This window comes from Ostrinia nubilalis, chromosome 21 (assembly GCF_963855985.1).
Source record: "Ostrinia nubilalis chromosome 21, ilOstNubi1.1, whole genome shotgun sequence".
Lineage (NCBI taxonomy): Eukaryota > Metazoa > Arthropoda > Insecta > Lepidoptera > Crambidae > Ostrinia > Ostrinia nubilalis.
The window spans coordinates 12,865,533-12,878,022 of NC_087108.1; the positions used below are offsets into that span (position 1 = coordinate 12,865,533).

General features: G+C 50.6%; 1 protein-coding gene across 1 annotated transcript in view; it reads right to left on the minus strand.

The window, feature by feature from the left end:
- The window catches only part of LOC135082501 (ubiquitin carboxyl-terminal hydrolase 32), a 98,976-nt gene that overhangs the window by 22,718 nt on the left and 63,768 nt on the right, over positions 1–12,490 (minus strand). Inside the window, exons 12-19 of the mRNA XM_063977299.1 lie at positions 9,116–9,240; positions 7,030–7,220; positions 6,854–6,928; positions 6,678–6,752; positions 5,963–6,074; positions 5,496–5,621; positions 4,559–4,765; positions 2,796–2,985 (exon numbers count right to left, since the gene is read on the minus strand). Of these exons, the coding sequence (XP_063833369.1) occupies positions 2,796–2,985; positions 4,559–4,765; positions 5,496–5,621; positions 5,963–6,074; positions 6,678–6,752; positions 6,854–6,928; positions 7,030–7,220; positions 9,116–9,240 (1,101 nt within the window). The remainder of the gene's footprint in view (positions 1–2,795; positions 2,986–4,558; positions 4,766–5,495; positions 5,622–5,962; positions 6,075–6,677; positions 6,753–6,853; positions 6,929–7,029; positions 7,221–9,115; positions 9,241–12,490) is intronic.

Below are 12,490 nucleotides of genomic sequence, written 5' to 3' on the forward strand. Positions count from 1 at the left end.
GCATGTTGAAGGAGTGTAGCGTGACGGAGTGTAGCGTGACGGAGTGTAGCGTGACGGAGTGTAGCGTGACGGAGTGTAGCGTGACGTACCTCGCACCTCGGCGCGCACGATGGACTCCATGGGCAGCGGCAGGCTGAGCATGTTGAAGGAGTGTAGCGTGACGGAGTGTAGCGTGACGGAGTGTAGCGTGACGGAGTGTAGCGTGACGTACCTCGCACCTCGGCGCGCACGATGGACTCCATGGGCAGCGGCAGGCTGAGCATGTTGAAGGAGTGTAGCGTGACGGAGTGTAGCGTGACGGAGTGTAGCGTGACGGAGTGTAGCGTGACGGAGTGTAGCGTGACGGAGTGTAGCGTGACGTACCTCGCACCTCGGCGCGCACGATGGACTCCATGGGCAGCGGCAGGCTGAGCATGTTGAAGGAGTGTAGCGTGACGGAGTGTAGCGTGACGGAGTGTAGCGTGACGGAGTGTAGCGTGACGGAGTGTAGCGTGACGGAGTGTAGCGTGACGGAGTGTAGCGTGACGGAGTGTAGCGTGACGTACCTCGCACCTCGGCGCGCACGATGGACTCCATGGGCAGCGGCAGGCTGAGCATGTTGAAGGAGTGTAGCGTGACGGAGTGTAGCGTGACGGAGTGTAGCGTGACGGAGTGTAGCGTGACGGAGTGTAGCGTGACGTACCTCGCACCTCGGCGCGCACGATGGACTCCATGGGCAGCGGCAGGCTGAGCATGTTGAAGGAGTGTAGCGTGACGGAGTGTAGCGTGACGGAGTGTAGCGTGACGGAGTGTAGCGTGACGGAGTGTAGCGTGACGTACCTCGCACCTCGGCGCGCACGATGGACTCCATGGGCAGCGGCAGGCTGAGCATGTTGAAGGAGTGTAGCGTGACGGAGTGTAGCGTGACGGAGTGTAGCGTGACGGAGTGTAGCGTGACGGAGTGTAACGTGACGGAGTGTAGCGTGACGTACCTCGCACCTCGGCGCGCACGATGGACTCCATGGGCAGCGGCAGGCTGAGCATGTTGAAGGAGTGTAGCGTGACGGAGTGTAGCGTGACGGAGTGTAGCGTGACGGAGTGTAGCGTGACGGAGTGTAGCGTGACGTACCTCGCACCTCGGCGCGGACGATGGACTCCATGGGCAGCGGCAGGCTGAGCATGTTGAAGGAGTGTAGCGTGACGGAGTGTAGCGTGACGGAGTGTAGCGTGACGGAGTGTAGCGTGACGGAGTGTAGCGTGACGGAGTGTAGCGTGACGGAGTGTAGCGTGACGGAGTGTAGCGTGACGTACCTCGCACCTCGGCGCGCACGATGGACTCCATGGGCAGCGGCAGGCTGAGCATGTTGAAGGAGTGTAGCGTGACGGAGTGTAGCGTGACGGAGTGTAGCGTGACGGAGTGTAGCGTGACGGAGTGTAGCGTGACGTACCTCGCACCTCGGCGCGCACGATGGACTCCATGGGCAGCGGCAGGCTGAGCATGTTGAAGGAGTGTAGCGTGACGGAGTGTAGCGTGACGGAGTGTAGCGTGACGGAGTGTAGCGTGACGTACCTCGCACCTCGGCGCGCACGATGGACTCCATGGGCAGCGGCAGGCTGAGCATGTTGAAGGAGTGTAGCGTGACGGAGTGTAGCGTGACGGAGTGTAGCGTGACGGAGTGTAGCGTGACGGAGTGTAGCGTGACGGAGTGTAGCGTGACGGAGTGTAGCGTGACGGAGTGTAGCGTGACGTACCTCGCACCTCGGCGCGCACGATGGACTCCATGGGCAGCGGCAGGCTGAGCATGTTGAAGGAGTGTAGCGTGACGGAGTGTAGCGTGACGGAGTGTAGCGTGACGGAGTGTAGCGTGACGGAGTGTAGCGTGACGTACCTCGCACCTCGGCGCGCACGATGGACTCCATGGGCAGCGGCAGGCTGAGCATGTTGAAGGAGTGTAGCGTGACGGAGTGTAGCGTGACGGAGTGTAGCGTGACGGAGTGTAGCGTGACGGAGTGTAGCGTGACGTACCTCGCACCTCGGCGCGCACGATGGACTCCATGGGCAGCGGCAGGCTGAGCATGTTGAAGGAGTGTAGCGTGACGGAGTGTAGCGTGACGGAGTGTAACGTGACGGAGTGTAGCGTGACGTACCTCGCACCTCGGCGCGCACGATGGACTCCATGGGCAGCGGCAGGCTGAGCATGTTGAAGGAGTGTAGCGTGACGGAGTGTAGCGTGACGGAGTGTAGCGTGACGGAGTGTAGCGTGACGGAGTGTAGCGTGACGGAGTGTAGCGTGACGTACCTCGCACCTCGGCGCGCACGATGGACTCCATGGGCAGCGGCAGGCTGAGCATGTTGAAGGAGTGTAGCGTGACGGAGTGTAGCGTGACGGAGTGTAGCGTGACGGAGTGTAGCGTGACGGAGTGTAGCGTGACGGAGTGTAGCGTGACGGAGTGTAGCGTGACGTACCTCGCACCTCGGCGCGCACGATGGACTCCATGGGCAGCGGCAGGCTGAGCATGTTGAAGGAGTGTAGCGTGACGGAGTGTAGCGTGACGGAGTGTAGCGTGACGGAGTGTAGCGTGACGGAGTGTAGCGTGACGGAGTGTAGCGTGACGGAGTGTAGCGTGACGTACCTCGCACCTCGGCGCGCACGATGGACTCCATGGGCAGCGGCAGGCTGAGCATGTTGAAGGAGTGTAGCGTGACGGAGTGTAGCGTGACGGAGTGTAGCGTGACGGAGTGTAGCGTGACGGAGTGTAGCGTGACGGAGTGTAGCGTGACGGAGTGTAGCGTGACGGAGTGTAGCGTGACGTACCTCGCACCTCGGCGCGCACGATGGACTCCATGGGCAGCGGCAGGCTGAGCATGTTGAAGGAGTCGAAGCGCACGGAGTCGCGCGAGCACGTCACGCATCGGACACGGGACTTGAGTTGGCCACAGAACAGCTCCGTTAGGATTGACTGGTTGCGCGCCGTATACGCCGCCCATGACTCTGCTGCCACCACCTGTAAGCAGACATAAACTTTATAACGGGTAAATATAAAGGTTGCAGGTGATCCGAACGGCGCAGTACTGTACTATACGTCACAGTAACTGGATCGCGCTGCGCGAGTTCGCGCACTCCTGGCACACGATCAGGCGAAGTTATGAGAAGAAGTGATGACATTTATCAACGATAGCAGCCCGACGCGAAGTACCGTATTTGTGGTGTCAAGCCCCAGAAGGGGGAGAATTGACTATGAGAAGGGACATGGATCAGATAAATTTGTAGGGAGTCAAGCAAAGCGCCCGGGGAAAAGAGCCCAGAGCAAGTACCCGCGCGCTCTCCCGAGATTCGGTTCGTACGCCGTGAGGCAGGAAGAACCATGGGTGGTGGTGTACTATACGTCACACTCATAGCGAAAGACGCTGCACAGAAGTGATGTGCGTCACGACAACGCAGAGCTAGCGCCGCGACGGGAGACGGTGACGTTCGAAAGATGATAGTGGGGGGGCTTTAGTCAAGTCAACGTCACTGACCTGGTCGATGACAAACCTTTTTTTGTCACCTGTCATCCGCTTTGCAACGGAGTCGAACCTTAACTTCGAACTCCTATGTTCTTCAAATTAATTTCGTTGCGGGTCCAATCCAATGACAGTTTAATTTTCCCCCGTGACAAACATGACTTTCATTGGTTGGGTTTTTATTGGCGGTCATGTTGTAAATCCTGGCTACACAGGAGTTGCAGTGGTGGGAAAGAGAGGTGGGAATAGTCCCGTTTGACCTGGTCGGCCAGCAGCTCCCGCGCGTGTGACGTTACTGACCTGGTCGGGCAGCAGCCCGCGCGTGACGTCACTGACCTGGTCGGGGCGGCCGTCGGAGTCGGCGGGGGCGGGTGCGGCGGGCGGGGGCGCGGCGCGGTTGAGGTCCTCGTGCAGCGCGTCCAGCAGCCAGGCCAGCAGCCCGCGCGTGACGTCACTGACCTGGTCGGGGCGGCCGTCGGAGTCGGCGGGGGCGGGTGAGGCGGGCGGGGGCGCGGCGCGGTTGAGGTCCTCGTGCAGCGCGTCCAGCAGCCAGGCCAGCAGCCCGCGCGTGACGTCACTGACCTGGTCGGGGCGGCCGTCGGAGTCGGCGGGGGCGGGTGAGGCGGGCGGGGGCGCGGCGCGGTTGAGGTCCTCGTGCAGCGCGTCCAGCAGCCAGGCCAGCAGCCCGCGCGTGACGTCACTGACCTGGTCGGGGCGGCCGTCGGAGTCGGCGGGGGCGGGTGAGGCGGGCGGGGGCGCGGCGCGGTTGAGGTCCTCGTGCAGCGCGTCCAGCAGCCAGGCCAGCAGCCCGCGCGTGACGTCACTGACCTGGTCGGGGCGGCCGTCGGAGTCGGCGGGGGCGGGTGAGGCGGGCGGGGGCGCGGCGCGGTTGAGGTCCTCGTGCAGCGCGTCCAGCAGCCAGGCCAGCAGCCCGCGCGTGACGTCACTGACCTGGTCGGGGCGGCCGTCGGAGTCGGCGGGGGCGGGTGAGGCGGGCGGGGGCGCGGCGCGGTTGAGGTCCTCGTGCAGCGCGTCCAGCAGCCAGGCCAGCAGCCCGCGCGTGACGTCACTGACCTGGTCGGGGCGGCCGTCGGAGTCGGCGGGGGCGGGTGAGGCGGGCGGGGGCGCGGCGCGGTTGAGGTCCTCGTGCAGCGCGTCCAGCAGCCAGGCCAGCAGCTCCTGCGCGTCGTGCTGGCCGCCGCCCGCCAGCGCGCGCGCGTGCCGCGACACCACCCAGCGCACGCGCAGCGGCGCCACCGAGCGCGCGCTGCACGACCACACCTGACACAAAAGATACATAGTCACAGAATTTTTTCTTTTTTTTATGTGACTGGAGGCAAACGAGCAGACGGATCACCTGATGGTAAGTGATTACCGTCGCCCATAGACACCCGTAGTCCTAGGAGCGTTACAGGTGTGTTGCCGGCCTTTAAGACGATCTCTTCTTGAAAGTTTACGTAATGATATCAAATCATAAACGCAATCGAAGCCTTAAAGCTTCAGCCAAACCAACCCGTTCAGCTTACAACTGCGTTAGCGTGCACGATAGAGATCAAATGTCGTGTACAAACTGTGTCAATGTGTTCACATTGACACATTCTGTCATTCGACGCAGCGTCCAATAAAATGTCTGCGCACGATTTCATTTTGACGATTCTGATTTTAAAATGGCGGAGGTTTTTCATGGTGAACGTCTGGAATGCGAACGCGGCAGGGTAAACAAGTTTTGCAAGCGCAATGATCACTATCGCAAATGCAGACTGAGCGCATTAGTTTGACCGAAGCTGTGATAGTAATCACAGTGTCTTCAAACTCAAGTAGAATAATTTTAATACAATAAAATTTTGTGCGACGTATTGTTTATGGAATAAACACTAAAGAAATAATTTATAAAGACAAATAAAACAAAAAAGGCGACAATACATCTAATCTACTAAATCTCTTTTAATCGTGAGTATTCAGTTTTATCAAAAAAAGTAAAATTGACAATTTCTCGAATGTTTTGACTTACCTCCTTGCAGAGCTCTCCGAACCGCAACGCGAGGGCTCCTTTAGTCCCCAGGGGATTAGCGGTATTCAACTCATACATGTGCATGCCAGAGTTGAAGTACTGTGTGAGAGGTCCCGTGTTCCATACCTGTACATAATAAGTTGGAGATTTTAGTTATGCTGTCTACCTAGAAACTTGAAAACAAACAGTTAACCTGAGCTCAACGCAAATAAATATCAATTACGGGTGATTGATTCTCGCTTGACTACTTTTCAATTTGACATGTAAAAAAAGGAAACGTGTTGTTAATATATTGGCTGAGGCTGTAACCTTATCTACGAGTATTATCACGTCACGTTTTTGATTGACATATTCGTAGGTGTCTGACAACATATTCTCCAAGAACGGATTAACCCTATCTACGAGTATTATAACACGTTACTGACAGACATAGGCATGTAAAAATATCTAAGTACGGTGCAGCTTACCGACTGTAGCGCCGCATTCATGAAGCAGGTATTGCCGAGGTTGTGAAGACCAGTGGCGCCCGGCAAGTTGGGCGCGATCAGCGTCTCGCGTCTCTCCGTCGCACGGGACCCACTGAGGAATAAACACGATATTATAGGATAGTGTAGACATACGAGTAGTGCGGCGTGGCCAGTAGGCCTAGGATGCGCGCCGTGATAAGCTTTTTTCACGCCGTTTTATCGATAAGCCCATACATTTTTCATCTAAAATCATCGATAAAATTTTATCACAGCGCGTATCTTAGCCCAGAAGGGCCGAATTAACTTGATGGTTACTCTACCCAGTTGCCTAGAGGCTCCACACTAACCTTTTTTGAAGATGAAAATGGCCCCCATTTTGAAACCGTAACCTGTAAACGGGTGAAGGGCCCTGAGGCAATCCTCAGCCTATGGGTCCCGACAGGGTAAATCCAACCCGCATACTTGCGCTTGAGATGTGCGTTGTGTTTGTCTAAATCCTCCATAGAGAAGTTCACATCAAGCAATAGGCTGCAGCCGAGGTTACAGTGGGTGAAGACTGCGAAAGAAAAAAGAGATTGCGAATGGGCGCAGTCTGCGCGTGGCTGCAAAGTGCAGGTGGGGTGGACTGCAAGTAGGTGCAAACTGCGTCAGGGGCAGCCTGTGAACGGTATCGGGCCAGCGGGTGCAGCTTGGCCGCTCGACGCCTGCGACCCACGTGAGCGCCGTGATCTCCTCGGGCCAGGTGAGGTCGGGGTTGCGCCGCTCGAGCGGCAGGCGGCGGCGGCGGGGCCTGTGTGACTCACGTGAGCGCCGTGATCTCCTCGGGCCAGGTGAGGTCGGGGTTGCGCCGCTCGAGCGGCAGGCGGCGGCGGCGGGGCCTGTGTGACTCACGTGAGCGCCGTGATCTCCTCGGGCCAGGTGAGGTCGGGGTTGCGCCGCTCGAGCGGCAGGCGGCGGCGGCGGGGCCTGTGTGACTCACGTGAGCGCCGTGATCTCCTCGGGCCAGGTGAGGTCGGGGTTGCGCCGCTCGAGCGGCAGGCGGCGGCGGCGGGGCCTGTGTGACTCACGTGAGCGCCGTAATCTCCTCGGGCCAGGTGAGGTCGGGGTTGCGCAGCTCGAGCAGCAGACGGCGCGCGTCAAGACGTAGCTCGTGCAGCGCGGGCCGCTCGTCGTCCAGCAGCACAGCATTGGCTCCGAGTGCCCACAGGCGGACGTCTTCCCGAGCAAGCCCCAGCGCTGCGCACAGGAACTCGCTCACCTGCACACCAATGTCATGCTTACAAAACTGTTCTAAGTCTGGATCGAATCTCATGATTGGGAAAATAGTGTTGTTTTTTATATCTATTCGTATATTTAATCGACGCAGATAAACAACCAATACACACATACACACACACACACACACATTCTTTTGCACAATAACACTTAATATTGAACAGAACTATGTAACTAATTATTTATTTTAATTTTATTTTATTTTATTCGGAAAACCAACAGCAATACAATACAAATAATGGGACCATAAATTATGTATCTGCTTAGCCATTTATAGGTAATCGCAAATGGAAGTTAAGATGCAAATAGACCATATGCCATAGCAGACATTTATAGAATTTACAAGTGAAAACTTAACAGTCAACAATACTTTTTAAGCGCCGCTGGAGTGGGAGTCGAAAAAGTTTGAATTGAATAATTTATTTATAAGTAGTGGGTTTCGTTCGAAATAATTCTAGATCTAAGGTTTATTAATAATTGTATACATCTATGGAAGAGCGGACCCTCCAAACACAGGCATTTTTTGCTTAAATGGAGGTTCCAATCTACTTATTAACTAAAGAAACCTTGTAAACGAATTTTTTTTTTCTGCGGGCACGATACTGGCGACGGCCGAGCAATGAGCGGAGCGACGCGATGCGCAGCGGTGACGATGAGAAATAGTATTGCCATCGCCCCGCCCCGCCGCCTTTGAGCCACGGCCTCACAAAAAACCGGCGTGAAGCAGCGCTTGCGCTGTGTTTCGCCGAGTGAGTGAGGATACCGGAGGCCCAATTGGGGGGGAATGGGATTTAAAAGGTTGACAGCGCACTTGTGACTTCACTGATGTTGCGGGTGTACATGGGCGACGGCAATTGCTTACCATCAGGTGATCCGTCTGCTCGTTTGCCTCCTATCACATAAAAAAAAAAGAGCCCCCGTTCGAGCTACTGGAACGCTGCCACGAAATTCTAATCGACCAGCAGATCAAGCGCCGCAAGTGGAACTGGATTGGCCACATTCTCCGAAGGGACCCCGATCACATCCCTAAGCAGGCTCTGGATTGGAATCCCCAAGGAAAACGCAAACGTGGTCGCCCCAGGCAAACTTGGCGGCGCACTGTAGCGGACGCTGCGAAGAAGATCGGCAAGACCTGGAGCGAGATCAAGCGAGAAGCTCAAGACCGAACGAGATGGAGGACTGTTGTGGACGCCCTCTGCCCCATCTAGGGGACATAGGACCATAAGTCAAGTCCGTTTCGTGCCCGTAGACTTAATGCTGCAATTCCTAGAGTAAAATCTGTCTAACGCCCGTTTCCTATATTCAATCCTTGTCCAAATCCGGATTACAACTGTCAAATTGAATTCAGTTTTAGATTATATTTCCAAAATGTTTGATGCATTTACACTTTAATATTATTTAAATAGTCTTATAAACAATATATAAATGTAAAAACATCAAAAACCGCAGATATTTTGGCCAAAAACATATTTAAATTTGACAGTTGACAATCCAAATCCGTCCAATTTGGATTAGGATTGAATATAGAAATCCAGCATAAGGCAGTCGCGATTCCGCGCACACTATTTCCGCGATTCGGCCAATACAACCGCGAGGTTGGTGTAGCCATGGGAGGTGGGTTTGCTACAACTTCTAGGTAGCCAGGATCTACAGCTTATCTACCAATGCCGGTCACATTCGCCCTAGATGAACTGTATAAGATGATGAATTAAACAGGAGAGATTCACATAGTTTTCTTCTTGCTATTTTCTTTTTAGAATTCTAGAACGGCATACGGAAAGATGATGACTACTATACAGAAATCTTAGCTAAAAAGTACTAAAAAATGGTGCAAACTGATTAACCTGTAAGTTCACAAGAGTATAAGTAAAGCCTGACCTGCTTGACGGTGGCCAGGCGGGAGAAGGCGGCGGTGTAGGCCAGCGTCCGCTCGGGCGCGGCGGGCGCCACGCCGGCGTAGGCGCCGCCCGCCACGCCGCCCGTGCCCACCACGCTCAACGCTCCTGAGGACAACGGACGGATACGTCAGCGGCACGCTACAGGGCATTGTGGATTGAGATATGGCTGTAAAACCATGTATTCATTATAGTCTTTTTCAGCTAAGATGATCCGTATGACACTTTAAGGTTATCCATATTACGCATACTACATATGCAGAATATTTTTGAAAAAATATTTGTATTTCATTAGCAATATAATAAAAAAAAAATTAACTACTTGTCTTGAAATATACAGCCTTGGCCAAAAGTATTGAGCACCCATGATATTTATTAATTTTGAAGGAATTATACATGTGTCTGAATCAAAACAGTTTTTAACAGTTTTATATTGTTTATTAACAACAAAAAATTAATACTTTGTTGGACCACCCTTTGCCTTAATTACTGCAGAAGTTATTTTTGGTAAAGATTGTACTAATTTATTACAATCGTCACATGTTAAAGCGTTCCACTCTTCCCGCAAGCGACGTTTTAGGTCTTCTTTTGTTTTTATTCAATGGCGCCGGACCTTGTCCTTCAATAGACCCCACAAATGCTCGATGGGGTTCAGGTCTGGTGACTGGGCAGACCATTCAAGCAGCTCGATGTTATTGTCACTAAACCAAGCCATCGTTTGTGACAAGGTGCGTTATCCTGCTGGAATTTGACGCTTTCCATGTTGGTGTCACCAAAAAGTGTTGTAAACGAGGGCAGAAGTGCGGATTCAAGAACGTTTATGTACTTTGTAGAGTCCATGCGTCCTTCACACACAAACATTTCCCCAACTCCTGCGGCGCTCATGCACCCCCAGACCATCACACTGCCGCCGCCATGTTTGACGGTAGGTACCTTACACTCCGGGGTAAATTCTTCGTCTACTCGACGACGTACAAATGTCACACCAGGTGTGCCAACAATCGTAAAGTAACGAAATTTTGTTAAGTGTTTTTCGGTCCAATATTTATTTTTACAAATATAGTTTTATAATATTATTGTCGCGTATTGTTATTACATGATATTGGCTAACTTACCTCAAAGTTTGATTCATCTGACCACACAATATTTTTCTAATCTTCCTCGGTAAAAGTTTGGTATTTTAAAGCCTACTCGTAACGAGCTGTTTTGGTCTTTACTGAGAGCCATGGCTTCTTTCTGGCTGTATAGCCCTTAAGCCCAGCTTCTTGGAGTCTTCTGCGAGTTGTTCTTGCAGAAATCGGCGTATTAATTTCAGCTGATAACTCAGCAGCGAGGTCGGAAGAAGATTTTTTATGATTTTTCAAAGACTAACAATACTACAGTATCATAGCTAAACATCTCGAAACGTGTTTTATTGCACGTTGTGCCGTGAGTTTATGTTTCAAAACCTGTCAAAGAAAGGTTTTTATCAAATATCTTTGAGTATCTTTTATAGTTATCACGTATAAGCAGTATTTAGGGGGTGCTCAATACTTTTGGCCAAGGCTGTATAGTAAAATCTGAGTCTATTGATTATATTTTAATTAAATACGATGTAAAAATATTTTTTATTTAATGTACGCAATGTGTAAAACGGAATAGATTTAGTGCTGGGGTATTTGTTGTATAACAAAATCGATTATTTCCGCGGTTCATTAATCGATTGTAGTGATTACTTAGTTAAAAACATCTCAAAAAACAACTATATTTTTCGATTGTTGACTTTAATAAACGCATTGAAAATAAATTAATAGTTTTTAATTTAAAGAAATAGAACCAGAACTTTTTAGGAACCGTTTTTTTGAACACGAAGTCCATGGAATTTGAATATTATCAATAAAAAATTGTTACAATAATATTTGTAATTTAAAAAACATGTTTTTTTTGTTAAATAACACATATACAAAATATTTCTCTAAAAGCAGGTTTCACTAACTCTTAGAAAAAAATCGATAGATAAATCGCTATGGTTTAGTTATGTGACATCTCTATAACTTTCAAACTCGAAACGTCATACGAATCATCTTAGGTGAAAAAGACTATAGGCAACATTTGTTGATAAACTGTTTATGACTAGTGTGAAACAAGTTTACCATAAACACAGGTTTCTGAAACATGGCCGTCCACACTTGTCAGTTGTTGATAGGATAAAGCTCTATGAGCATCGAAATTTGGTTGTTAGACCACACTACCTCCATGTTTATAAACTCGAGCAACACACGTCCACACCTGTCGACTTCTGTCTGATGTTTCGTCTTGCTCTCCACTCATAGCGGGGAGCACGGCAACATGTATCATAAACAATATTACATCATCTATGTTTTATCTATGTTTATGAACTTTTTATAAACCAGAGAATCACAATATTGTTTATGAACAGTTTATAAACAGTGTTTATCAACAAATGTTGCCTAATGATAATGAATACATGGCTTAACTCTTGACTTATCGCTGTATAATATTCCTAAACCAAGAAGATACAATAGATGTCGTTGTACGGAACTAACTCGTGCTGAAGTATCCCAGTGCCCCTTGTAAAGGCACGTATTCTATGAAGTTGAGTATCTATAGAACAATATGGTAATTTGCGAAGTTTTTATTTATTAAAGCAAAACAAAATATAGGTCTAGCACTTAACTGAGTCAATGTAAGTATGCCTTGTCCGCACCAATTGTACAAAGTATCCAATGAAGAATGTTCACTAATTTTGTTTTTTAGCTTATTTGAGTATTCTCTGTTAAAAATAAAAAATACACGTGAAAGAATTATTTCGATACGTCAATTAGTTTCCAAGATATTGAATTTTAAAAGTGCGGGCGGCGGCCGGCCCGCCATTTTATGCGCGTGACGTCATATTACAGAGACTGGCTCATATTTGTATGGGTGGAATCTTGCAAGCTGAATTAAGACCCACTTCCAGGCAACCGATTAAGCTGAAATTTCGCAAACACATGTGATTTGGATGACCATGCAATATTATGATGACATGGAGCTGATCTGATGATGGAGCTGGAAGGTGGCCATAGGAACTCTATAATAAAACGACTTAAATCCATCTAGTTTGGGTTCGTTCGTTTTGTATTGATGAGTACTTTAATTCTATATCCTCTCAAGCGATCTGCGGCGGGAGCAGACGCACGTCACTTAGCTCTAAAGTGCTCTGCGGCGGGAGCAGACGCAAATCACTTGTCCAAGTTCGGGACCTTGTCATTTAAAAAATATAGTTCTGTTTCTTTCGCTCGAAAGTAATAATGCTTAAGTATGAATGTGATAGCTATATTTTCTAGGCACTATGGTTGCTTTTCAACGAAATTTTTCT